Here is a 27,442-nt window from a genome sequence, read left to right as displayed (position 1 = left end):
TGTCTGAGGGCTATTCATTCGGACTCTTCCATTCCTCCACCACAGTCCTCACCCCTTCCTGATGATGTTAACTTCAGACCTGAGATTTAAGAACTTTGGCCCAGCTAGTTCTAGCCTGAAGGAGGGAAGAGAAGGAGGAGTTGGAGAAGAAAAAGCAATTAGACCAACCTAAATGCCCAACAGATGAATGAATGGATAGAGAAGATGTGGTGTACGTATACAGTGCGACATTACTCAGCCATCGGAAAGCATGGAATAATGCTATGCACAGCAACGGGGATGGACCGCTCTTCATACTGAATGAAGTGAGTCAGACAGAGAAAGACACATAGAGTGTGTGTGCGTGTTAGTTCTCAGTCGTGTCTGACTCTGTGACCCTGTGGACTGCAGCCTGCCAGGCTGCTCTGTCCATGGGCTTCTCCAGGCAAGAATACTGGAATGGCTTGCCATTCCCTTCTCCAGACAAATATGATCAAGACAAATATGATACTGCTTATATATGGAATCTAAAACTATTTACAAACTAGGAACAGATTCAGAGACAGAAAACAACCTTATTGTTACCAAAGGGGGAAGGGGGTATCTATTATATACATATGATAGATACATATAATACATATAATATACGTATAAAAGATACACAACAAACACCTACTGTGTAGCACAGGAAACTATAGTCACTCTTGTAATAACCTATGATGCAAAATAGTCTGAAATATGTAACAGAATCACTTTGGTCATACCTGAAAGTAACACATTTTAAATCAACTATACTACAAAAAATTAAAATTAAAAAAGATAATAAGACCAGAGTTGCCTCGACGAGGCAGCCAAGTGACCTAGAAAGAGTGCGGCTCTGAGACGCGTGTGTGTCCTCGTCTTGTTCCAGATCTACCATGCCGTGAATCCTTTCTCCCTGAGACACCCCAGAGTGAAAGGCGGCACAGGGTGCCAACGACGATACTGTTCACAGTAACAGCTGATGTTGCCGAGCTCACTGTGTGCCTGCCAGCACAGGCTACACGCACTGAGATGGCGCCAGACTGATGGGCGGTGTCCCCTGCCCTCACACGTTAAACCTCCGCTGGGCCACAGCTGCCTGCTCCAACACCCTCAGCGCTGCTAAATCTCATTGCCTTTGCCCACTCACTGCCCATGCCACAGCCAGGAATGCCCTTTCTCCTCTCACTCCGGGAAAATGGTCCGTTCAACGTCTGATGTTCCCTTTTCTGAGCATTCTTCTTTGGCCTGTCCCAGGAAGCGGTCCCTCTTCTGGGCTTCCCAGCTGTCTCTGGATGCTGAGCTCCCTGAGTGGGTGAGTGTCAGTTCCCCTTCTGTGGCCTTGGACAGAGGCTGGCACAGAGCAGGCATTTAGACAAGGTACCTCCCCCACTTCCCCATCCCAGCTACTGCTGGTAGCTCCAGGGCTCCCAGGCGCACCCACCCTGGTGAAGTGGGAGGCACCATGGACCGAATCACGTTCCTGGGGCTCCAGGGAGGAGTCCAGGGCTCAGAGAAATGAGGAAACCGGTCCCCATCGGTTCCAAAGACTGATCTGCAACAGTGCCAGGGAGTGCCAGGGCGATAAGGGCAGGACTCCTGCAGATCCGGACTGCACCGGGCACCTGCGGGGAAGGGGAAGGGGGCAGGGGCTGCCCAGTGCCAGATTCCCTTTTCACGGCCCCCTGAGGGGGGCTAGCCAAGTCATTCCAGGCAAGGTAAGGATTGCTGAAAGGAGGGAAAAGGAGAGGAAAAGGGTTAAGGTAAAGTACTGTCCAGCTGTCCAGGCCCAATGTGCAAGGACACTGGGAAGCAGGGGTTTCACAGAGCTGCGAGGTGGCCAGAGGAGTTGGCATCCCGGGAAGAGGACAAAGCTGTTGATCCTGAGCTTTTCAAACTTAAAAATAGACGTTCTATTTGCGTGCGTGCTCAGTGTCTTCAGCCGTGTCTGACTCTTTGTGGCCCTACTGCAACCCACCAGGTTCCTCCGTCCATGGGATTCTCCAAGCAAGAATCCTTAAGTGGGTTGCCACGCCCTCCTCCAGGGGATCGAACCCACAACTCTTACATCTCCTACACTGGCAGGCAGGTTCTTTACTGCTGAGCCACCAGGGAAGCCGAGACTTACTATATGACTCAGCAAAAACTGTACCCCAGTAATCTTCATGAACCTACCTACAAGAACCTTTGACCAATATAGTTGACTAACTAACGCGATTGATTGATTGGCCAGTTTAAGGCCAACTGTATGCCTGGATGAAATTCAGTGTGTCATGATGTATTATTCTTGTTATATATCACTGCATTCAATTCGTCAAAGGGTTTTGAAGCTCAGTTCAGTTCAGTTCAGTCGCTCAGTCGTGTCCGACTCTTTGCGACCCCATGGATCGCAGCACGCCAGGCCTCCCTGTCCATCACCAACTCCCGGAGTTCACTCAGACTCACGTCCATCGAGTCCGTGATGCCATCCAGCCATCTCATCCTCGGTCGTCCCCTTCTCCTCCTGCCCCCAATCCCTCCCAGCATCAGAGTCTTCCAAAATGAGTCAACTCTTTGCATGAGGTGGCCAAAGTACTGGAGTTTCAGCTTTAGCATCATTCCTTCCAAAGAAATCCCAGGGTTGATCTCCTTCAGAATGGACTGGTTGGATCTCCTTGCAGTCCAAGGGACTCTCAAGAGTCTTCTCCAACACCACAGCTCAAAAGCATCAATTCTTTGGCGCTCAGCCTTCTTCACAGTCCAACTCTCACATCCATACATGACCACTGGAAAAACCACAGCCTTGACTAGACGGACCTTAGTCGGCAAAGTAATGTCTCTGCTTTTGAATATGCTATCTAGGTTGGTCATAACTTTTCTTCCAAGGAGTAAGCCCCTTTTAATTTCATGGCTGCAATCACCATCTGCAGTGATTTTGGAGCCCCCAAAAATAAAGTCTGACACTGTTTCCAATCTTTCCCCATCTATTTCCCATGAAGTGATGGGATCAGATGCCATGATCTTCATTTTCTGAATGTTGAACTTTAAGCCAACTTTTTCACTCTCCTCTTTCACTTTCATCAAGAGGCTTTGTAGTTCCTTTTCACTTTCTTCCATAAGGGTGGTGTCATCTGCATATCCGAGGTTAGTGATATTTCTCCCGGCAATCTTGATTCCAGCTTGTGCATCATCCAGCCCAGCGTTTCTCATGATGTACTCTGCATATAAGTTAAATAAGCAGGGTGACAATATACAGCCTTGATGTACTCCTTTTCCTATTTGAAGCCAGTCAGTTGTTCCATATCCAGTTCTAACTGTTGCTTCCAGAACTGCATATAGGTTTCTGAAGAGGCAGGTCAGGTGGTCTGGTATTCCCATCTCTTTCAGAATTTTCCACAGTGTATTGTAATCCACACAGTCAAAGGCTTTGGCATAGTCAATAAAGCAGAAATAGATGTTTTTCTGGAACTCTCTTGCTTTTTCCAGGATCCAGTGGATGTTGGCAATTTGATCTCTGGTTCCTCTGCCTTTTCTAAAACCAGCTTGAACATCTGGAAGTTCACGGTTCATGTATTGCTGAAGCCTGGCTTGGAGCATTTTGAGCATTACTTTACTAGCATGTGAGATGAGTGCAATTGTGAGGTAGTTTGAGCATTCTTTGGCATTGCTTTTCTTTGGGATTGGAATGAAAACTGACCTTTTCCAGTCCTGTGGCCACTGCTGAGTTTTCCAAATTTGCTGGCATATTGAGTGCAGCACTTTCACAGCATCATCTTTCAGGATTTGAAAGAGCTCCACTGGAATTCCATCACCTCCACTAGCTTTGTTCATAGTGATGCTTTCTAAGGCCCACTTGACTTCACTTTCCAGGATGTCTGGCTCTAGGTGAGTGATCACACCACCGTGATTATCTGGGTCTTGATGATCTTTTTTGTACAGTTCTTCTGTGTATTCTTGCCACCTCTTCTTAATATTTTCTGCTTCTGTTAGATCCATACCATCTCTGTCCTTTATTGAGCCCATCTTTGCATCAAATGTTCCCTTGGTATCTCTAATTTTCTTGAAGAGATCTCTAGTCTTTCCCCTTCTGTTGTTTTCCTCTATTTCTTTGCATTGATCACTGAGGAAGGCTTTCTTATTTCTCCTTGCTATTCTTTGGAACTCTGCATTCAAATGCTTATATCTTTCCTTTTCTCCTTTGCTTTTCACTTCTCTTCTTTTCACAGCTATTTGTAAGGCCTCCCCAGACAGCTATTTGTAAGGCCTCCCCAGACAGCCATTTCTTTTCCATGAGGATGGTCTTGATCCCTGTCTCCTGTACAATGTCACGAACATCAGTCCATAGTTCATCAGGCACTCTATCTATCAGATCTAGTCCCTTAAATCTATTTCTCACTTCCACTGTATAATCATGAGGGATTTGATTTAGGTCATACCTGAATGGTCTAGTGGTTTTGAATGGTCTAGTGGTTTTCCCTACTTTCTTCAATTTAAGTCTGAATTTGGCAATAAGGTAGGTAGGTTCACAAAGATTACTAGGGTGTAGTTTTTGCTGAGTCATACAGTAAGTGTATTTTAACTTTATAAAAACTGTTTAAAAAGTTAAACATAAAAAAAGGTCAAAGATTATATTTATCCTTGTGTTTACCATTTCCAGCACTCTTCATATTGTGTGTGTGTAAATCCAGCTTTTCTTCTGTCTAAAGTATTTCTCCCAATATTTGCTATAGCGAAGAGGTAAACTGAAGTGAGAGTCGCTCAGCTGTGTCTGACCCTTTGCGGCGGCATAAACTATACAATCCATGGGATTCTCCGGGTCAGGATACTGGAGTGGGGAGCTGTTCCCTTCTGCAGCGGATCTTCCCAACCCCAAGGATAGAACCCAGGTCTCCTACCTTGCAGGCGGATTCTTCACCAGCTGAGCTGCCACCAGGGAAGCCCGTAGTGAAAGCTGGCTGCTATGAATTCTCCCTAACCTTTGTCTGAACAAAGTCTTTGCTTTCATTTTCGAAAGGTGTTTTCATTTGAGTTCTTTCAATACTTGAACACTGGCTGGAGCCTTTGTCAAGTCCCAACAAGAGAACCACAGAGCCAGCCTCTGGGGCCTGCAAGATGGCGGGACGGCCCCAAGGCACCACCTCTGGGCCAAGACCACATTTTAGGATCTTCAGTTCAGTCGCTCAGTCGTGTCCGACTCTTCGCGACCCCATGGACTGCAGCACGCCAGGCCTCCCTGTCCATCACCAACTCCCAGAGCTTACTCAAACTCATGTCCATTGAGTCGGTGATGCCATCCCACCATCTCATCCTCTGTCGTCCCCTTCTCCTCTTGCCTTCAATCCCTCCCAGCATAAGGGTCTTTTCCAAGGAGTCAGTTCTTCACATCAGGTGGCCAAAGTATTGGAGTTTCAGCTTCAGCATCAGTCCTTCCAATGAATATTCAGGACTGATTTCCATTAGGATGGACTGGTTTTATCTCCTTGCTGTCCAAGGGACTCTCAAGAGTCTTCTCCAGCACCACAGGTTAAAAGCATCAGTTCTTCAGTGCTTAGCTTTTTTTATAGTCCAACTCTCACATCCATACATGACTCCTGGGAAAATCATACCCTTGAGTAGACAGACCTTTGTTGGCAAAGTAATGTCTCTGCTTTTTAATATGCTGTCTAGGTTGGTCATAACTTTTCTTCCAAGGAGCTAGCGTCTATTAATTTCATGGTTGCAGTCACCATCTGCAGTGATTTTGGAGCCCCCTAAGATAAAGTCTGTCATCTTCAACCCTTAGGAAAGGCCCCTGCCTAGGGGTCCCGGGTAGGGGGCGGGGCTACACTCGTCACTTCGCTCCGCCCCCTGTCAGGTGGGCGGGGCCTACCTCTCCTTAAAGCGCCCGCCCTCACCGCTTTGTCCTGGGTGCGTTCGGCTTCGGGGCGCCTGCGTTGCCCACCCTTTCGCCATGGCCCAGCCACAGTCGTACCCCCGGGGTGTCCCGACCCGGCCTGCCACCGTCTTGGGCGCCATGGAAATGGGGCGTCGCATGGACGTGCCCAGCAGCGCCGCGGCCGTGCGCGCCTTCCTGGAGCGCGGCCACACCGAGATCGACACGGCCTTCGTGTATGCTGACGGCCAGTCCGAGAGCATCCTGGGCGGCCTGGGGCTCGGGCTGGGCGGCAGCGGCTGCAAAGGTAACGCCTGGCCCCCCGGACCCCGGCACCGTGACCGCCCCCGAGCCATGCACTGGCCGCGGCCGGGACCGACCGCCTTGTCCATCTTGCCCCCCTCCCCAGGCCTCCCCGCAGCTCTGTGAAACTACCGCTTCCCAGCGCCCTTGCACATCAGCTCGGACAGCCAGACATTTGGTCTTGACTCTTTTCCTCTCATTTTCCCTTCCTCTCGGTAACGTCCCGACAGTGGCAGAGCCTGGAACGACTTGGCTAGCCCCTCTTAGGGGGCCCTGGAAACGGAATTTGGCGCTGGACAGCCCCTTCCCCCTTTCCCCTCCCCCGCAGGTGCCCGGTACGGTCCGATCTTCAGGAGTCCTGCCCTTATTGCCCTGGCACTCGCTGGCACCGTTGCAGATCAGTCTTTGGAACCGGCGGGGACCGGTTTCCTCGTTGCTCTGAGCCCTGGCCCCCTCCCTGGAGCCCTGGCCCCGCAGTTCAGTCCGCAGTGTCTCCCACTTCACCCGGGCTTCCCTGGTGCCCCAGATGGTAAAGAATTTGCCTGCAATGCAGAGACCTGGGTTCGATCCCTGGGTAGGGATGATTCCCTGGAGAAGGGCATGGCAACCCACTCCAGTGTTCTTACCTGGAGAGTCCCCATGGACAGAGAAGCCTGGCGGGCTACAGTGCATGGGGTGGCAAAAGAGTGGGGCAGGAGTGAGTGCCTAAGACTATCACTTCTCCACATCACGCCTGGGAGCAGCTGGAGCTACCAGCAGTAGCTGGGATAGGGTGTGGGGGAGGTACCCCGTCTAACTGCCGCATCTGTGCCAGCCTCTGTCCGAAGCCATAGAAGAGGAATTGACAGTCACCCAATCCAGGGAGCTCAGAGTCTAGAGACAGCTGGGGAGCCCAGAAGAGGGACCCCTTCCCAGAAAGGGCCAAAGAAGAATGCTCAGAAAAGGGAACGTCAGACCTTGAACTGATACTTTTCCAAAAGAGGAGAAAGGCGTTCCTGGCAGTGGGTGTGAGCAGTGAATGTGCAAAGGCAATGAGGTTTGGCAGTACTGAGGGCATTGGAGCAGGCAATGGAGCCCAGCGGAGGTTTATTGTATGGGCCCAGGGGAAGGTCCCCCACCAGTCTGATGCCATCTGCAGTGCTTATAATGTGCCGGGCAGGCACATAGTGAGGGCTCAGCAACGCTGGCTGATACTGTTAGTAGGCATGAGGTTCTGGTAATAGTAGATGCCATTGGCACCCTGTGCCATCTTTCACTCTGGGGTGTCTCAGGGAGAAATGATTCACGGCATGGTAGATCTGGAACAAGACGAGAATATGCATGGATCTCAGAGCTGCACTCTTTCTAGGTCACTTGGCAGCCTCGCCATGACATCTCTGGTTTTATTATTATTTTTAAAATTTTTAATTGAAGTATAGTTGATTTACAATGTTGAGTTAATTTCAGATGTACAGCAAAGGGATTTAGTTTTATATATATATATATATTTCAGATTCTTTTCCATCATAAATTATTATGGTATTGAATATAGTTCCTTTGCTTTACAGTAGGTCTTTGTTGGCTGTCTATTTTTATAAATATTGCTTGCTCGATCACTAAATTGTGTCCAACTCTTTGCAACCCTATGGACTGTAGCCTGCCAGGCTCCTTCCTCTACCCCTGGGATCTTCCTGGCGAGAATACTGGAGTGGGTTGCCATTTCCTTTTCCAGGGCATCTTCCTGATCCAGGGATCAAACCCGTGTCTCCTACATCTCCTGCATTGGCAGGTGGATTCTTTACCACTAAGCCACCTGGGAATCCCCATTTTCTATATATTATTGTGTATGTTAATCCCAAACTCCTAATTTATCACCCCCTTCCCCCTTTGGTAACCATAAGTTTCTTTTCTGTCCGTGAGTCTGTTTCTGCTTTGTAAATATATCATTTGTATAATCTTTTTTAGATTCCACATGTAAGCGGTATCATATTTGTCTTTCTCTAACTTACTTTACCTAGTATGATAATTGCTAGGTCCTTCGATGTTATTGTAAATGGCATCATTTCATTCTTTCCTGATGGCTGAGGAATATCCCATTGTATACACGTACCACATCTTGTTTATCCATTAATCTGTCCACAGGCATTTACATTGGTCTTTTTTCTTCTGCAGCATCTCCTCTTCCCTCCTTTAGGCTGGAACCAGCTGGGCTACAGTTCTTAAATCTCAGATTTGAAGTTAATGTCAAGAAGGGGTGTGGGCCAAAGGGGAGGAGGTGGTGGAATGGAAAATTCCAAATGAGTAGGCCTTCAGCCCTCCAGCCTGGTCTCTCCCATCTCAAGGGGTCTGGCCTGCTGAGGTGACTTTCCAAGAGTAAACAGCGCAGACAGGGCTCTCTTCTCAGCCATTAGTTTGCTCATCTGATTCTTAAGGAGGATGGGGAGAAAGGTATTTAACTCCTTCCTGGGTCACACAGGTAGCACAACACTGGCCTTTTCTCAGTTGGATGTTTCTCTGACAGAAATATGATCCTCCTCTGGGGCCCCAGTTGAGGCCTCTTGCTTCTCTTTCCTGAATTCCTGCCACAGTCTCCTTGCCGTTTTCCCTGTCTCCAGACCTGTGCCCGAGGTTCTTTGTGTTTCATTCAGAGTCATCGTTCAAAACTGCAAAGCCGACCCCCTAACTTGCTGGCTGGAAGTGTTTAGAGTCGCCCTGTGGTCCCCTGAAGTCAGATTCTAAGGGGTGCCCTCAGGGCCCTTTGCATCTCTCTGGTCTGTGGCCCCTTCTCTCGTCTCGCATACCCCCAGACCTGGTGTTTTAGGTCTGTGGGATCGCAGGCATGACTCCTCAAAGCCATGTTCTTGCCCCAGGGTAGCCTTTGACTCCTCTTGGAGATTCAAAGCCCTAGAAAGCCTTCCCTGAATTCTCAGGGCTCCTCCCTGCTACTCCTGCGTGTCCTGACCTCACTTACCCCGTGGTGCCCCGTTAAACTGTGGGTCCTTGAGGGCAGGGATCCAGGGTTGGCATTCCTCTTCCAACCTGAAGTGCCAGGCATGCCACACCCAGCTGTCTGGTAAATAGTCACTGTAGTGATAACATTAGCAGCTCATAATGAGCAAGTGTGTCAAAGTTCTGATCAATCCTCAGGGCCTCCCAGCTAGACAGTACCATTGACACTCTCAATTTACAATTGAGAAAATTGAGACTCTGTGTGTGTTTGTGCACACACGCATGTGCGTGCTCAGTCATGTCCGACTCTGCGATCCCATGGACTGTAGCCTGCCAGGCTTCTCTGTCCCTGAGATTTTCCTGGCAAGAATACAGGCGTGGGGCTCAGAGAGGTTGAATCGCTTGGTCAAGGTCATAGAGCTGGAATTGGCAGAGCTGAGGCATGAACCCAGGCCTGCCTCTTAACCATTAACCCTAGATCCCCTCCAATGATTTCTAAGTTGACCTGAACTTCTATTTTTCTCTTCCCAAAGTAAAAATTGCCACCAAGGCCAATCCATTGGAAGAAAACTCTCTGAAGCCTGACAGCCTCCGGTCCCAGCTGGAGACGTCCCTCCAGCGGCTGCAGTGCCCCCGGGTCGACCTGTTTTACCTGCACCTGCCAGACCACGGCACCCCCGTGGAAGAGACGCTGCGCGCCTGCCACCAGCTGCACCAGGAGGTGAGCACGGCACCCCAGTCCCACCCTGGCCTGTCGGTGCCCAGAGAGCAGAGGCTCCAGGGCTGTCCCGGAGCAGAGTAGGGGACGGACCCCACGCCCAGGGTCCTAGTCTTTGGGTCTGGCCTTCTGGGCTGCGGGGGAGTCTGACCAAGGCCTCTCCCCCACAGGGCAAGTTCGTGGAGCTCGGCCTCTCCAACTATGCCGCCTGGGAGGTGGCTGAGATCTGTACCCTGTGCAGGAGCAATGGCTGGATCCTGCCCACCGTGTACCAGGTGAGGCCGGGGCTGCAGAGGCCCGACTCCAGGGTGCCTGCCATCCCAGGTCCTCTTGCGCCCCCTGCCCTCTCCCACTCCCCTGCTCCCAGCCTGTAGACGGCCCCCCGGGGCCCTCAGGCCCTGGTCCCCCTTCCTGCCTGCTTCTGGCTCTGCGGTCAGCCCAAACTCGCCTCCCCTTCTCCCTGGAAGGAGCGCCTGGGTGTCACTTAGATACCTCTTCCTCTGGAAGGCTTTCCCAACAGCCCAGTGGGTCCTCCAGTCTCCAGACCCCAGCTTTATGCATTGAGCGAGTATCTCTGAGAATCTGCCGTGATCACAGAAGCCACCTTTGCTCATCTGTCCCGTCCTGTTTGCTTGCTTGCTTGTTTGGCTGCCTCGGGTCTCAGCTGCATCACACGACGGGACCCGCATTGCGGCCCACGGACTCTCTAGTTTCGGCTCTCAGGCTTAGTTGCCCTACCAGGGATTGGACCCGTGCCCCTTGCATCGCAAGGTGGATTCTTAACCACTGAACCATCAGGAGCGTCCACTCTGCTTTGATTTTAACTCGACTCTGACATCTCCTGAAGCAGAGAGCTCACCAGATCCACATGTGTTTGAGAGCTCGGGGTCCAGCCCATGGCTGGTGCCTGCGGATGTGTGTGGGATGGCAGAGCCAGGCTGCCGTCCCTCCCTGGGGCCCAGCCCCATCTCCCCGTCCACCAGTAGTGACTTTGGAAACCATGCTGGAGTCCTGGGGGTCTTGACCGAAGACTTTGAGAGCAGGCTGGGGCTCCCCGGCCGGGCCCCCGCTCAACTGGCCCTTCTGCCTGCAGGGCATGTACAACGCCACCACCCGGCAGGTGGAGACGGAGCTCCTGCCCTGCCTCCGGCGCTTTGGACTGAGGTTCTACGCCTACAACCCTCTGGCTGGTACGGGCTGGCTGCGGGGACAGGCTCCCCTGGGTGGGAGGGCCTTCCTGACCCCGTTCTGCCCCTTCCTGACCCGGGAGAAGCCTGGCCCCAGGCCTGGGAAGGGGAGGGGTTTGCTAGGACCTCCATCCGTCCTGGTTCCCCGCCATCACCCCCACTTCCAGCAAGACGGGCTCTGGGGCAGTGCTTGGGGTCTGACCGCAGCCTTTCTGCAGGAGGCCTGCTGACCGGCAGGTACAAGTATGAGGACAAGGACGGGAAACAGCCCGTGGGCCGCTTCTTTGGAAACAACTGGGCAGAGGTCTACAGGAATCGGTGAGCTGGGGGCAGACGGGGCCAGGACGGGCAGAGTGGGAGGGGTCCCACAGTCTGAAAGTGGGGCGTCCCTGGGGCTGCTTTCCTTTCGGGGCCTTCCCTTGCTGCCTGGACCTAGCTCTCTTGATTCCTGGAGGAATCAGGAAACCTTCTGCAAGGCTTCGTTTTGTTTTCTTGGGACCTCCGTGAGGAATGCCGATCCCTGGGCCTTATGGCCGACCTTCCAAGTCATAAATCATGCCTAAGAAAACTGGTCACCTGCCAAGGGGGAAAGACAGGGCCCCAGATGGAGGAACAGGAGGCTTGGGGCCGGGCTGTGCCCCCGTCCTGGCTTCCTGTTTCTCCAGGTAAAGTAAGGGCAGGGTTTGAGTTCTTAAGAGCAGAGACATCCTTGAGGTCTCTGGTGAGGGAGCCAGCGTCCTGGGTGGTTCTGTTGCCCAGAAAAGCAGGAGACGCCCTGCCCAAGGGGACCCTGGCCCCTCCGTGCTGCGGGGGCTTCCTGGGTTGCTCTTAGGCAGTGGCCCCCCGTGTGACCCGTGGTCCTGACCCCGTGCTACCGTCCCCACCTGTCCAGCTACTGGAAGGAGCACCACTTCGAGGGCATCGCCCTGGTGGAGAAGGCCCTGCAGGCTGCGTATGGCACCAGCGCCCCCAGCATGACCTCAGCCGCCCTCCGGTGGATGTACCACCATTCCCAGCTCCAGGTAACCTGCCCCCGCCCCCACCATCCCTGGAAGCCCTGCCCCCGCTCTCTTTGAGGAGCCAGCATGATTTCTAAGTCATTTTTCCCTCTGAAATCTCTCTGGTCCAGTTCTCAGGCAGCCTTCCTGTTCTGGGTAGCTGCCGAAGAACCAGGCCCTGTCGCGAGGGCTTTACAAGCATAGATTGAACGATTGCTTAGGCCTGATGAAGTGGGATTATTCCAGTTTTGTGATGAGCACACAGCTCTGAACGGGAGAGAAAGTTGTCACGGACTTCATATACAGCCCGCTGGTCCTGCTCCTCTGTGGGAGTCGGGGTTCCCTCTCTTTGGTGTCCCCGTCTTCCTGGCTACACCTTTTCTCCAGCCGTACACAGTTGCATAGTGTCTGGCATGTATACAGCAGGTTTTCAATAGATGGGAGTTAGGTGCTTTGTGTAACTTCTCATTCCCGTAAGCACGGTGAAAACTGAGATCTGAGTCTTGGGGGTTAAAAAGCTAAACCAAGTTTACACAGCCACTGATGGCAGAACCGGGCTCTGAACTGAGGTCTGAATGAGGACGAACATCGTGGCAGCAGAGGAAAGAAGAGAAGATTCGGGGTCACATAGTTAGGAATGTTGAAGGCACCGTAAGTGCTTTGTATAACTATTGATAGCTTATGGTGAACGATGTCGGCTTCTTGATCTCCAAAGAAGATTTAGCTTAGGGACCAGGGACCAGGCTTGATCTCTCACAGCTTTCGTGTGGCAGAAGTTCATTACAGTGAGAAAGGACAAAGAAAGCTTCTGACACAGACATCAGAAAGGGTCAGAGAGAGCCCCATTGGCTAGTTTTATCAAGGCCTTATAGACTTTTACCAGACCCAAGCCCACAACATACATTAACAATAGACAAGGTCTTATCAGAGCCACGCCCACTCCACATGAACAGGATGAGTCAGAAGGTTCTTGTCAAAAAGGAGAAGCACAGCCTCCCGCAAGACACATTGTTATATAACCTTCCCTGGTGGCTCACACGGGAAAGCATCTGCCTGCAATGCGGGAAAACCCGGGTTTGATCCCTGGGTCCGGAAGATCCTCTGGAGAAGGAAATGGCACCCCACTCCAGTAGTCTTGGCTGGAAAATCCTGTGGGTTGAGGAGGGTGGTAGGCTACAGTCCATGGGGTCACAAAGAGTTGGACATGACTGAGCGATTTCACTTCAGTTCAGTTCAGTTCAGTTCAGTCACTCAGTTGTGCCCGACTTTTTGCAACCCCATGGACTGCAGCACACTAGGCCTCCCTGTCCATCACCAGCTCCTGGAGTTAACCCAAACTCCTGTCCATTGAATCGGTGATGCCATCCAGCCATCTCATCCTCTGTCGTCCCCTTCTCCTTCTGCCTTCAATCTTTGCCAGCATCAGGGTCTTTTCAAATGAGTCACTTCTTTGCAAGAGGTGGCCAAAGTATTGGAGCTTCAGCTTCAGCAGCACTCCTTCCAATGAACACTCAGGACTGATTTCCTTTAGGATGGACTGGTTGGATCTCCTTGTAGTCCAAGGGACTCTCAAGAGTCTTCTCCAACACCACAGTTCAAAAGCATCAATTCTTCAGCGCTCAGCTTTCTTTATAGTCCAACTCTCACATCCATACATGACCACGGGAAAAACCATAGCCTTGACTAGACGGACCTTTGTTGGCAAAGTAATGTCTCTGCTTTGTAATATGCTAACTAGCTTGGTCATAACTTTTCTTCCAAAGAGTAAGGGTCTTTTAATTTCATGGCTGCAGTCACCGTCTGCAGTGATTTTGGAGCCCAAAAGAATAAAGTCAGCCACTGTTTCCCCATCTATTTGCCATGAAGTGATGGGACCGGATGCCATGATCTTCATTTTCTGAATGTTGAGCTTTAAGCCAACTTTTTCACTCTCCTCTTTCACTTTCATCAAGAGGCTCTTTAGTTCTTCTTCACTTTCTGCCATAAGGGTGGTATCATCTGCATATCTGAGGTTATTGATATTTCTCCCGGCAATCTTGATTCCAGCTTGTGCTTCATCCAGCCCAGCATTTCTCATGATGTACTCTGCATATAAGTTAAATAAGCAGGGTGACAATATACAGCCTTGATGTACTCCTTTTCCTATTTGGAACCAGTCTGTTGTTCCATGTCCAGTTCTAACTGTTGCTTCCTGTCCTGTATACAGATTTCTCAAGAGGCAGGTCAGGTCAGGTGGTCTGGTATTCCCATCTCTTTCAGAATTTTCCACAGTGCATTGTGATCCACACCGTCAAAGGCTTTGGCATAGTCAACAAAGCAGAAATAGATGTTTTTCTGGAACTCTCTTGCTTTTTCCATGATCCAGCAGTTGTTGGCAATTTGATCTCTGGTTCCTCTGCCTTTTCTAAGACCTGCTTGAACATCTGGAATTTCACGGTTCATGTATTGCTGAAGCCTGGTTTGGAGCATTTTGAGCATTACTTTCCTAGCGTGTGAGATGAGTGCAGTTGTGCGGTAGTTTGAGCATTCTCTGGCCTTAGTACAGAGCTTAAGATGAGTTATTTTATTGTATAATCACTAGCTATGGGCTTAAAGAAACTAAGGTGTTATGTGACTAAGACTAAGGAATGTAGGGAAAAAAAGTTTGCCCTTTTCTCCTTCTTGAGAGCCCCAGATGCCTTTCTCCTCCTTGGGGACCCTGGACTTCTCATCAACCTACCTGAGAATTAACTCTCTCACTATGTAGGGTATAAAGAGTCTGCCCAATCCTAGGTCTTGGCGGGGTCGGGGCTGGGCGGGGGTGTGTGTGATGGGGTCTCTGTGGGGCATCAGTGCGTGACGTCCGGCCGTCTCCCCTTGCAGGGCGCCCACGGGGACGCGGTCATCCTGGGCATGTCCAGCCTGGAGCAGCTGGAAGAGAACTTGGCGGCCACTGAGGAGGGGCCCCTGGAGCCGGCCGTCGTGCAGGCCTTTGATCAGGCCTGGCGCCTGGTCGCCCACGACTGTCCCAGCTACTTCCGCTAGGCCCCTGCCTGGCTCAGGCGCCGGAGGTGTCTCCCTCTCCCGTCGCCTCTCCTGCTCTCTCCCTGGCCGGCCTTTGCCTTAAGCTGATTTTGCGTGGTCGTCCTCCATCGTCTGGATCCACGCGTTATTTTTCTAGACCCCTGCCTCCCTCCCAGGTGCCTTCACAACGTGTAACGCCTTGGGCTGAGCCCCTCTGAGTCATTTCCCATCTGAATAAAGCCAACACTAGCCCTGCCTGTGGCCCAGTCACTGAGTGGGCCCCGCAGGTTTCTCTCTCAGCTGCTGTGACTCGTCTCCTCCCTGCCTGCGCCTTCCTGCCCGAGGGGTGGACCCTCGAGCTGGAGCCCCCGGGGCAGAGGCGGCGGGGGGTCTCCCAGCCTGACCTCTCGGTGGGGCTGCAGGCGGCCCTCACGTTCCCACGACAGAGGGAAAGAGGGCCGTCCACCCTGAGGTGGATTTTCTGTCCGAATTATCTCACTGGATACTCAGAAAGGGAATAATTTGGACAAAAACCTTCCAAGAAGGATAAAAACCCCCAGGATGCTGTGGGACATTTTAACGCACAGTCATTTTATCAGTGGCTTTAAAAAAAAAAACGGGAAAAAGTGGGACTTTTCTGGAGGTCCAGTGGTTAAGACTCTGCGCGGGGTGCAGGATCGATTCCTGCTTGGGAATTGAAGATCCTGCATACTGGAAGGCCCACCCCTCTGAAAACAAAGGCAGTGCCTTCACTCTTAGCTGAAGCCTGCTGGCGTCTGCTCATCTACAGATTCTCAGCTCCGCTGCTGCGCCTCCCTCTGTTAGCGTGGGCCTGGGCAGCCAGGACCCCAGTTTCCCTCAGCAAATTCCTGCTCCAAGTAGGAGGCACCCAAGGCTGGAGAAGAAAGGAAATCCCAGGTCCGGTTGTTTCTGTTAGAACTTCACGCCCTGGGCGAGGGATGTGAGCCAAGCAGCAGGAGCAGGCAGCACCTGAACCCGTCTCTTAAGTGACGACAGGGGCTCAACTTGGAAATGCAGCCGAAGCCACCAATCAGAGGCTCCTGAGTCCAAAGAAAGGTCCTACTTGCCATCTAGAAGGAGACACTGCAGATACAGTTTGATTATTTGGAACTTCCCTTTGTCTTCACCCGTGACACAATGAATGCTTCCCCAAATGGGGTAATCTCCCTGCTTGTATGATCAGCCATTGTTGCCCAACAAGCCACCCCAAAACTGAGTTGCTTAAGATGACAAAATCTGAAATTGACCTAAGAAGATTCAATTCAATTTCTATCAAAACCTGCTAGATTTTTTCTTACAGATACTGACAAAATTATTTTAAAATTCATATTTGAAATTCAAGGGATAGAGAATTGCCAAAACAAGCCAGAGCAAAGTCCTCCAGTTCCTGATATCAAAGCTTACTACAAAGCTACAGAGATAAAAAACAGTATGGGTTGGCATAAGGATGGGACTGATGGGACAGACTGGAGAGTCCAGAAAGAATTTCACAATAGCTTAAAAGCAGAAACAGTCCAAAAAGTCCAACAACTGATGAATGCATCAATTAAAAGTGATATGTCCATACCATGGAATATTATTCAGCCAATGAAATAATGAAACACCTATTATATGGATGAACCTGTTTTTCTGTAAGCTTTACTTACATTTTAAGTTCAAAAGATTTGTCAGCAAAAGAAATCAGTTGTTATACAGAAACAATTTTGATTTGTTATAATTATTTGTCTTAATTTCAGTGTACAGTTATTAAGTAGAAACAGTAAAGAAAGTAAGTCTACATATATCACCAAATTGGGCTGACCAACATCCCTACTTGACCGGTGCTGCCAAGTCCCCTGTTAACAGCGTATGGAGTCTCGACTGGGAAAGGGTCCCAGGCAGTGTGTCCATCCCACAGGTGAGCCTTCAAGTTGCAGTTTCAGGCTCCAGCTTATAATTCCAGGGCGCAAACTGATATGCAAAAATGCAGCTCTGGTTTTACTTTTACAATCTGTTTGTTTCACTTTGGGAGTCGCAAGACTTCTTAGACTTATGGGCTTGGACGGGCCTTCAGGGGCTTCAGAGATTCCAAGACCTCCTCCCCTTCTTATCTAAAGTGCTGCCTGACTTGCTGTGCTTGCAAGCGGGCACAGAATCCTGCAGTGTCTCTGCGGGTCAGAAGCAAGTCAGAGGCCTGCTCTCCTGCTTCTGAAGCCTGAACAAGACTACCTCCCTTCTAATTTCCCTAACAGAACCTTGAAGGTGATACACAAAGTGAAAGAGGACAGTTCCAAAAGGGCTCGTATGATCTGATTTTTGTGGCATGTCTAGAATGGGGAAATCTGTTAGAGACAAAAACTAGACTTGTGGTTCCCTAGGGCTGAGAGATGGGTTGGAGATTGACTGCTGAGGAATACAGGTTTCCTTTGGGGGTGATGAAAATGGAGGAACTGGAGATTAACTGAATGAGTGCAGGTTTCTTCTGTTGTTCAGTTGCGAAGTTGTGTCCGACTCTCTGCGACCCCGTGGACGCATGCCAGGCTCCCCTGTCCACCATCTCCCGGAGTTTACTCAAACTAATGTGCCTTGAATAGGTGATGTTTCTTCTGGGGGTGATGAAAATGCTTTAAATTTGATTGTGATGGTTGTACAAGGCTGAATACACTAAAAACAAAACACACTATACTCTTCAATGTGTTCTTTTTTAAAGACCTGTGTCTGTTCTTGGCTGTGCTGGGTCTTTGTTGCTGCAGAGGTTTTCGCTAGTTGCAGAAGGTGGGGGCTGTTCTTCCCCGAGGCGCTGGGGCTTCTCCCTGCAGTGACTTCTCTCGCTGCAGGGTGCGGCTCCAGGCCACACAGGCTTCAGCAGTGGGCTCCGTAGTTGTCGCCCGTGGGCTTGGTTGGCATATGGACTCTTTCTGGACCAGGAACTGATCCTGTGTTCCAGTGGTTCGGAGTCTGAGAGCTATAGGGTGGGCACTTCTGCCTCATATAGGGTCAGGAAGCCTGCTGCTGATATCAGGGGGGCTTTTGGCAATAGTTACAAAGGACTCAGTCAGCTTCGGACGTGACCTTGGTTCTGGGCTCCGTATCTGTGGCCTTGGTACAAGGCCTCGCAGCTGTGGCCTTGGGGCAGGACTCCACAGAACTGTTTTTGTGAGGAGCAGATGCTTTGATGTGCTGGTTAGAAGCATTCATGATACCTAGGGATTGCCTCCATAACTTCAGCAGAAAGCATTAAGGGGAACAGCCGATACTCCTAAGCCTGCAAAGTCAAGGAATTGTACCAGCACCACTTATAGGGGAGAAAATGTACCCTTATGGTACTTTTGGTAACCTACGGTTACCAAAGGGGAAACGCAGGGAGGGATAGACTAGGAGTTTGGGACTAACATATGCACACTGCCGTGTATAAAACAGATCATCGGAAACGAACTGCAGTATGTAGGGAACTATACTCTGTATTTTGTAATAACCTATAAGAGAAAAGAATCTGAAAAAGAACAGATGTAAGAGTTGAATAAAGCATTTCCCAACTCCTATAAAGCAAATTATTAGCTCCTGGCCCCCAGACATGAAGGCTAAACACTCACATTGTCATAGCCTGAGAAAAGTGCATTATAACCTGGAAATTCTGTTAAATCACTGTATAAAGTTATCAGATAAACATCTAAATGTGAAAAGAGGCTCCTCAAGTTAAAAAAAAAAAAGATTTGAAAGTGTTCTCAGTTCAGTTCAGTTCAGTCACTGTCGTATCCAACTCCTCACGACCTCATGAATCGCAGCACACCAGGCCTCCCTGTCCATCACCAACTCCCGGAGCCTACCCAAACCCATGTCCATTGAGTTGGAGATGCCATCCAACCATCTCATCCTCTGTTGTCCCTTTTCCTCCTGCCCCCAATCCCTCCCAGCATCAGGGTCTTTTCCAATGAGTTAACCCTTTACATGAGGTGGCCAAAATATTGGAGTTTCAGCTTCAGCATCAGTCCTTCAAATGAACACCCAACACTGATGTCCTTTAGGATGGACTGATTGGATCTCCTTGCAGTCCAAGGGACTCTCAAGAGTCTTCTCCAACACCACAGTTCAAAAGCATCAATTCTCTGGCGCTCAGCTTTCTTCACAGTCCAACTCTCACATCCATACATGACCACTGGAAAAACCATAGCCTTGACTAGACGGACCTTTGTTGGCAAAGTAATGCCTCTGCTTTTGAATATGCTAACTAGCTTGGTCATAACTTTACTTCCAAGGAGTAAGTGTCTTTTAATTTCATGGCTGCAGTCACCATCTGCAGTGATTTTGGAGCCCCAGAAAATAAAGTCTGGCACTGTTTCCACTGTTTCCCCATCTATTTGCCATGAAGTGATGGGACCAGATGCCATGATCTTCGTTTTCTGAATGTTGAGCTTTAAGCCAACTTTTTCACTCTCCTCTTTCACTTTCATCAAGAGGCTTTTTAGTTCCTCTTCACGTTCTGCCATAAGGGTAGTGTCATCTGCATATCTGAGGTTATTGATATTTCTCCTGGCAATCTTGATTCCAGCTTGTGCTTCCTCCAGCCCAGCTTTTCTCATGATGTACTCTGCATATAAGTTAAATAAGCAGGGAGACAATATACAGCCTTGATGTACTCCTTTTCCTATTTGGAACCAGTCTGTTATTCCATGTCCAGTTCTAACTGTTGCTTCCTGACCTGCATATAGGTTTCTCAAGAAGCAGGTCAGGTGTTCTGGTATTCCCATCTCTTTCAGAATTTTCCACAGTGTATTGTGATCCACACAGTCAAAGGCTTTGGCATAGTCAATAAAGCAGAAATAGATGTTTTTCTGGAACTCTCTTGCTTTTTCCAGGATCCAGCAGTTGTTGGCAATTTGATCTCTGGTTCCTCTGCCTTTTCTAAGACCAGCTTGAACATCTGGAAGTTCACAGTTCATGTATTGCTGAAGCCTGGCCTCGAGCATTTTGAGCATTACTTTCCTAGTGTGTGAGATGAGTGCAATTGTGCGGTAGTTTGAGCATTCTCTGGCATTGCATTTCTTTGGGATTGGAATGAAAACTGACCTTTTCCAGTCCTGTGGCCACTGCTGAGTTTTCCAAATTTGCTGGCATATTGAGTACAGCACTTTCACAGCATCATCTTTCCGGTAAGTGCCCATTATGCTACTGGAGATCAGTGGAGAAATAACTCCGGAAAGAATGAAGGGATGGAGCCAAAGCAAAAACAATACCCAGCTGTGGATGTGACTGGTGATAGAAGCAAGGTCCGATGCTGTAAAGAGCAATATTGCATAGGAACCTGAAATGTTAGGTCCATGAATCAAGGCAAATTGGAAGTGGTCAAACAGGAGATGGCAAGAGTGAACGTCGACATTCTAGGAATCAGCGAACTAAAATGGACTGGAATGGGGGAATTTAACTCAGATGACCATTATTATATCTACTACTGTGGGCAGGAATCCCTTAGAAGAAATGGAGTAGCCATCATGGTCAACAAAAGAGTCCGAAATGCAGTACTTGGATGCAATCTCAAAAACGACAGAATGATCTCTGTTCAACTCAAAGGCAAACCATTCAGTATCACAGTAATCCAAGTCTATGCCCCAATCAATAACGCTGAAGAAGCTGAAGTTGAATGGTTCTATGAAGACCTACAAGACCTTTTAGAACTAACACTCAAAAAAGATGTCCTTTTCATTATGGGGGACTGGAATGCAAAAGTAGGAAGTCAAGAAACACCTGGAGTAACAGGCAAATTTGGCCTTGGAATACGGAATGAAGCAGGGCAAAGGCTAATAGAGTTTTGCCAAGAGAACGCACTGGTCATAGCAAACACCCTCTTCCAACAGCACAAGAGAAGACTCTACACATGGACATCACCAGATGGTCAACACTGAAATCAGATTGATTATATTCTTTGCAGCCAAAGATGGAGAAGCTCTATACAGTCAGCAAAAACAAGACCAGGAGCTGACTGTGGCTCAGATCATGAACTCCTTATTGCCAAATTCAGACTTAAATTGAAGAAAATAGGGAAAACCACTAGATCATTCAAGTATGACCTAAGTCAAATTCCTTGTGATTATACACTAGAAGTGAGAAATAGATTTAAGGGCCTAGATCTGATAGATAGAGTGCCTGATGAACTATGGACTGATGTTCGTGACATTGTACAGGAGACAGGGATCAAGACCATCCCCATGGAAAAGAAATTGCTGTCTGGGGAGGCCTTACAAATAGCTGTCTGGGGAGGCCTTACAAATAGCTGTGAAAAGAAGAGAAGTGAAAAGCAAAGGAGAAAAGGAAAAATATAAGCATCTGAATGCAGAGTTCCAAAGAATAGCAAGGAGAGATAAGAAAGACTTCCTCAGCGATTAATGCAAAGAAATAGAGGAAAACAACAGAAGGGGAAAGACTAGAGATCTCTTCAAAAAATTAGAGATACCAAGGGAACATTTGATGCAAAGATGGGCTCAATAAAGGACAGAAATGGTATGGACCTAACAGAAGCAGAAGATATTAAAAAGAAGTGGCAAGAACACACAGAAGAACTGTACAAAAAAGATCTTCATGACCCAGATAATCATGATGGTGTGATCACTCACCTAGAGCCAGACATCCTGGAATGTGAAGTCAAGTGGGCCTTAGAAAGCATCACTACGAACAAAGCTAATGGAGGTGATGGAATTCCAATTGAGCTATTTCAAATCCTGAAAGATGATGCTGTGAAAGTGCTGTGCTCAATATGCCAGCAAATTTGGAAAACTCAGCAGTGGCCACAGGACTGGAAAAGGTCAGTTTTCATTCCAATCCCAAAGAAACACAATGCCAGAGAATGCTCAAACTACCGCATAATTGCACTCATCTCACACGCTAGTAAAGTAATGCTCAAAATGCTCCAAGCCAGGTTTCAGCAATACATGAACTGTGAACTTCCAGATGTTCAAGCTGGTTTTAGAAAAGGCGGAGGAACCAGAGATCAAATTGCCAACATCCACTGGGATCATGGAAAAAGCAAGAGAGTTCCAGAAAAACATCTATTTCTGCTTTATTGACTATGCCAAAGCCTTTCACTGTGTGGATCACAATAAACTGTGGAAAATTCTGAAAGAGATGGAAATACCAGACCACCTGACCTGCCTCTTCAGAAACCTATATGCAGGTCAGGAAGCAACAGTTAGAACTGGACATGGAATAACAGACTGGTTCCAAATAGGAAAAGGAGTACATCAAGGCTGTATATTGTCTCCCTGCTTATTTAACTTATATGCAGAGCACATCTTGAGAAACGCTGGGCTGGAGGAAGCACAAGCTGGAATCAAGATTGCCAGGAGAAATATCAGTAAACTCAGATATGCAGATGACACCACCCTTATGGCAGAACGTGAAAAGGAACTAAAAAGCCTCTTGATGAAAGTGAAAGAGGAGAGTGAAAAAGTTGGCTTAAAGCTCAACAGTCAGAAAATGAAGATCATGGCATCTGGTCCCATCACTTCATGGCAAATAGATGGGGAAACAGTGGAAACAGTGCCAGACTTCATTTTCTGGGGCTCCAAAATCACAGCAGATGGTGATTGCAGCCATGAAATTAAATGACACTTACTCCTTGGAAGTAAAGTTATGACCAAGCTAGTTAGCATATTCAAAAGCAGAGGCATTACTTTGCCAACAAAGGTCCGTCTAGTCAAGGCTATGGTTTTTCCAGTGGTCATGTATGGATGTGAGAGTTGGACTGTGAAGAAAGCTGAGCGCCGAAGAATTGATGCTTTTGAACTGTGGTGTGGGAGAAGACTCTTGAGAGTCCCTTGGACTGCAAGGAGATCCAACCAGTCCGTCCTAAAGGAAATCAATCGTGAATATTCATTGGAAGGACTGATGCTGAAGCTGAAACTCCAATACTTTGGCCACCTGATGTGAAGAACTGACTCCTTGGAAAAGACCCTGATGCTGGGAAAGATTGAGGGCAGGAGGAGAAGGGAACGACAGAGGATGAGATGGTTGGATGGCATCACCGATTCAATGGACATGAGTTTGAGTAAACTCTGGGTTTTGGTGATGGACAGGAGGGCCTGGCATGCTGCAGTCTGTGGGGTCTGCAGAACTGACTGAACTGATATCACACTTCATTGTATGAATGTACCACAAGTTGATTGGTTGTTTCCAATTTGGGGCTCTTGTGAATGAACTGACATAAACGTTAATGTGTACGTATTTGAATATTGAGCTTCTCTTCTCAGGTGGCACTAGTGGTAAGGAACCCATCTGCCAATGCAGGAGACTTAAGAGGTGCAGTTTCCATCCCTGGGTCGGGAAGATCCCCTGGAGGAGGAAATGGCAACCCACTCCAGTATTCTTGCCTGGAGAATCCCATGGACAGAGGAGTCTGGTGGGCTACAGTCCATGGGGTCTCAAAAGAGTCGGACACGACTGAAGTGACGTAGCGTGCACTGGTGGCTCAGTGGTGAAGAATCCACCTGCCAATGCAGGAAACACAAGTTTGACCCCTGGGTGGGGAAGATCTCCCAGAAAAAGAAATGTCAACCCACTCCAGTATTCTTGCCTGAGTAATTCCATGGACAGAGGAACCCGGTGAGCTACAGTTGATGGGGTTGCAAAAGAGCTGGACACAGCTGAGCAACAAAACAACAATAAATTTGAACATATGTTTTAAAAAATATTTATTGTTATTTACTTATTTGGTTGTGCTGGGTCCTAGTTGTGGCATGTGGGATCTAGTTTCCTGACCAGGGATTGAACCCAGGCCCCCTGCATTGGGAACTTGGAGTCCTAGCCCCTGGACCAGCAGGAAAGTACCTGAACATGTGTTTTCCTTTCTCTTTGGCGCATATATAGAAGTGGGATTGCTAAATTATATGCAAATTATATTTGTAACTTTAGTTTTAGCAAAAGTGAAGGACCTCTGCTTACAGGAAGATAAAATAGACATATGTTTCCTCTTATTTCTCCTACTAAGTACAAATAAAAACCCTGGACACCATGTGTAACGTAAATATAAGCAGACTCTGAAGGTGGAAGGAAGAAGTCAGACTAGCTAGGGACCTCAGGACCCAAGGAATGACCAGGATAATTTTCCTGAGTTTTCTTTTTGTTTCTGATATCCTAGACTTAGAGCTGAAGAAGCCAGCAACCTGGAAATACTGACACAGATAGAAAAAGCCCCAACGAGAGCCTGCTTTTTCCAGCCAAGGAACTAGGAAAGGGGCATCATGGCAAGACGGAGAAGTTTTAGACAATAAGTGCTTTACTGCACATGCCACAACACCGCAGAATAAAATGTGGGGTCCCCTCAGCACAGCCCTGGAAAACAAACACTGAGAAAAGATGGAAGTGGTGCAGCAATTTTTCAAGCGCTGAAAGGAAAGCATCATCAACCTAGAATCTTATACCCAGCACTATATCCTTCTGGAATGAAGGGGGAATCAAAACATTCTCAGATAAAGAAAAATTATGATTTTGTTGCTAGCAGATCAATCCTTAGTGAATCGATAAAGGAAATTCTCTAAACAAACAGAAAATGATGAAAGAAGGAATCCTGGAACATCACGAAAGAAGAAAAAACATGGTAAGCGAAATATGGATAAATATGATAGGTTTTCCGTCTCTTAAAAGTTTTCTGAGTTATACTTGATGGTTGAAGCAAAGACTTGGGACTTCCCTGGTGGTCCAGTGGCCAAAACTCTGCGGGGGCCTGGGTTCAACCACTGGTCAGGGACTAGATCCTGCACGCCCAACTAAGGGTTCACGCGCTTCAGCTAAAGACCTCACAAGCCGCAGTGAAGAAGGACGATTTCGCATGCTGCCACTAAGACTGGTGCATATATAAATGACTTTCCTAATGACCTTACTACGTATTTTTTGCAGAAAGTCACTTACAGTATAATGATCCAGCCAAACTGAAAGTAACAGGATGGAGAAAGAAAGACAGTGAAAATATTGATCAAGAGCAAGCTAACATGGCTCTACCACTACTACCACTAAGTCGCTTCAGTCGTGTCCGACTCTGTGACCCCATAGACAGCAGCCCACCAGGCTCCCCCGTCCCTGGGATGCTCCAGGCGAGAACACTGGAGTGGGTTGCCATTTCCTTCTCCAATGCATGAAAGTGAGAAGTGAAAGTGAAGTCGTTCAGTCGTGTCCAACTCTTAGCGACCCCATGGACTGCAGCCCACCAGGCTCCTCCATCCATGGGATTTTCCAGGCAAGAGGACTGGAGTGGGGTGCCATTGCCTTCTCCGAACATGGCTATAGAAGTGTCTAAGAAAGTAGACTTCAGAACAAAGAAAACTATTAGAGACAGAGAGGGATACTCTGTAATGATGAAAACAGTCAACACATAGAGGAAGAGCAGTCCTAAAGAAACACCAGCCAGCTGCCAAAACACGTGAAGCAAAAACTAATAGACCTGGAAATGGAAAGAGACAAATCCACCACTACCGTCGGAGACGTCGCACCCCTCTCTTAACAACTGGCAGAATAACTACCCAGAAAAATCAGCAAGGATACAGAAGAACTCAAAGGAGCCGTCAGTAGCAGAATCTAATCAACATTTATAGGATACTCCACTTAACGATCGTATATGGACTGTTTCAATGCCAGTATCTGGGTTATGACAGCGTAGTATAATTTTACAAGATGTTGGGGACACTGGGAAAATGGTACAGTGCATTTCTGTATTATTTGTTACAACTGCATATAAATCTAAAACTTTCTCAAAAATTAAAAAGTTTAATTTAAAAAGAACACCTGTACTTTACTTCTCATTTAAGATTACAGAGGGAATTCCTTGGCAGTCCAGTGGTTAGGACTCTTGTTTTCACTGCCTTGGGCCCGGGTTCAATGCGTGGTCAGGGAACTAAGACCCCACAGACCACATGGTACAGCAAGAAAAAAAACAAAGTACAACTGACCCTTGAACCACAAGGAGGAAAGGGGCGCTGACCCCCTGCGCAGTGGAAAATCTGCATTAACTTAGAGTCAGCCCTCTGCATATGAGGCTGTTCAGTACCCATGGTTCCCTCTTCCACGTCCTTGGGTTCAGCACACTTTGGATTGTGCAGTACTGTGGTGTTAACTACTGAATAAAAAAAAATCTGTGTATACGTGGACCTGCCCAGTTCAAACCTATGTTGTTCAGGGGCCAACTGTCGTCAGAAGGTCATATATATTAAACTTATACTTCTAAGATCTGTTTTTAGCATGTACACAACATAATCTGAGACTTTAAAATTCTATCTTGATTTCAGGCGAAGATCATCTATAGATGAAACTGTTAGGGGAAACACTGACTGAAACCACGCCCTTGGACCGGGCACCATAGTAACCATTTGCAGGAGTTATTTTAGGACAGAAGGTGCTGGTAAGAAACAAGGAGTTAACAAGCCACCACCAGCCAGAAAAATCTGGGCAAGGTCAAAAGGAGAGAGGAGAGGCCAACCCGTGTCCTACCAACTTCCCAGAATCTTCCTTGTTGGAATCCATCTTGGCTGAGCAATGCGTGTGCCACCAGGAAGTACCCGGAGTCAGAATGATTGGCCAGAGACAGCCCAGAAACTCTTCCCATTACTATAAAACCCGAGCCTGCGGGCCACCTGGCAGAGCCGTCCTCCTGGGCTCCCTGACCTGCTCTCTGCCCAGATGCCCCTTCCCCACAAGGTCCTTGCTCTGTCAGCATGCTTTTCTCCTCGGACAACTCATTCCCAGGTGTTAGACAAGAGCTCATCCTCAGACCCTGGACAGGGTACCCTTCCTGCAACGAAACCTTAAAATGAAAGATTGGGAACCCGACAGTGGAGGGAGCAGGCTGACACCACACGAACCCATTGCTTGACGTCAGCATTATCAGGAGCGGATCACCCCCGCTGTTTGTATCTCCTTGATGTTATGCATTGGGAAGTACATGGGACCACTGATGAAGCATTCTTAACAGGGAAAAAAAAAAGTTGAACTAGAATATAATCAAGTCATTAGCACTTCCATTTGGAGAAAAATATGAGGAACAAGTTAAATGAAACTATGACTATGCAAAAAGAATGTGAGATGTCCTATAGGCCAACTGGTAGGTCCCTTCCATAAACAAATGCATGAAAAGCGGTGAGACTGCTGAAGTTTAAACTAGACTTTTGAAATATAACAACCAAATGTAATGTGTCAACCATGTCTTATCCTAATGGAAGCCAACTGAAACTTTTTTAATTTTTGATCTCCTGCATTGAAAACACAGAGTCTTAACCACTGGACCGCTAGGAAAGTCCTGAAGCCACCTGAAACTTCTTAAAAACAATCAGGGATATTTGAATATAGCTGTGGTATTAAGTGACACAAAAGAATTGTTCATTTATTTTTAGTGACAGTGGCTTTGTAATTAAGTAAGAAGTTGCCTGTTGCAATGCATGCCCCCTGGCATATATTGGCATCTCTAGTATCTCCAGCA

General features: G+C 48.3%; 1 protein-coding gene across 1 annotated transcript; it reads left to right on the top strand.

Annotated features, from left to right (window-relative positions):
* The first annotated feature begins 5,893 nt into the window (after nucleotides 1-5,893).
* On the top strand, nucleotides 5,894-15,471 carry LOC128059817 (aflatoxin B1 aldehyde reductase member 3). Its single transcript, XM_052652107.1, has 7 exons — nucleotides 5,894-6,158; nucleotides 9,616-9,803; nucleotides 9,971-10,075; nucleotides 10,894-10,990; nucleotides 11,206-11,305; nucleotides 11,880-12,009; nucleotides 14,848-15,471. Exons 1-7 carry the CDS (start codon nucleotides 5,930-5,932, stop codon nucleotides 15,007-15,009), a joined length of 1,011 nt encoding a protein of 336 aa, XP_052508067.1. The 5' UTR covers nucleotides 5,894-5,929; the 3' UTR covers nucleotides 15,010-15,471.
* The last annotated feature ends 11,971 nt before the right edge of the window (nucleotides 15,472-27,442 follow it).

The sequence above is a fragment of the Budorcas taxicolor genome, chromosome 2 (genome assembly GCF_023091745.1).
Source record: "Budorcas taxicolor isolate Tak-1 chromosome 2, Takin1.1, whole genome shotgun sequence".
In the NCBI taxonomy this organism is placed as follows: domain Eukaryota; kingdom Metazoa; phylum Chordata; class Mammalia; order Artiodactyla; family Bovidae; genus Budorcas; species Budorcas taxicolor.
The sequence above is the reverse complement of the archived record's forward strand: the minus strand, read 5'-3'. Positions and strand labels throughout refer to the sequence as shown.

Excerpts from the sequence above, each read along its gene's own strand:
- LOC128059817 (XM_052652107.1), top strand. The coding sequence starts at position 5,930 with ATGGCCCAGCCACAGTCGTACCCCCGGGGTGTCCCGACCCGGCCTGCC. Across the intron at positions 9,804-9,970 it reads GCCACCAGCTGCACCAGGAG|GGCAAGTTCGTGGAGCTCGG; the intron begins GTGAGCACGGCA and ends TCTCCCCCACAG. Across the intron at positions 10,076-10,893 it reads TCCTGCCCACCGTGTACCAG|GGCATGTACAACGCCACCAC; the intron begins GTGAGGCCGGGG and ends TTCTGCCTGCAG.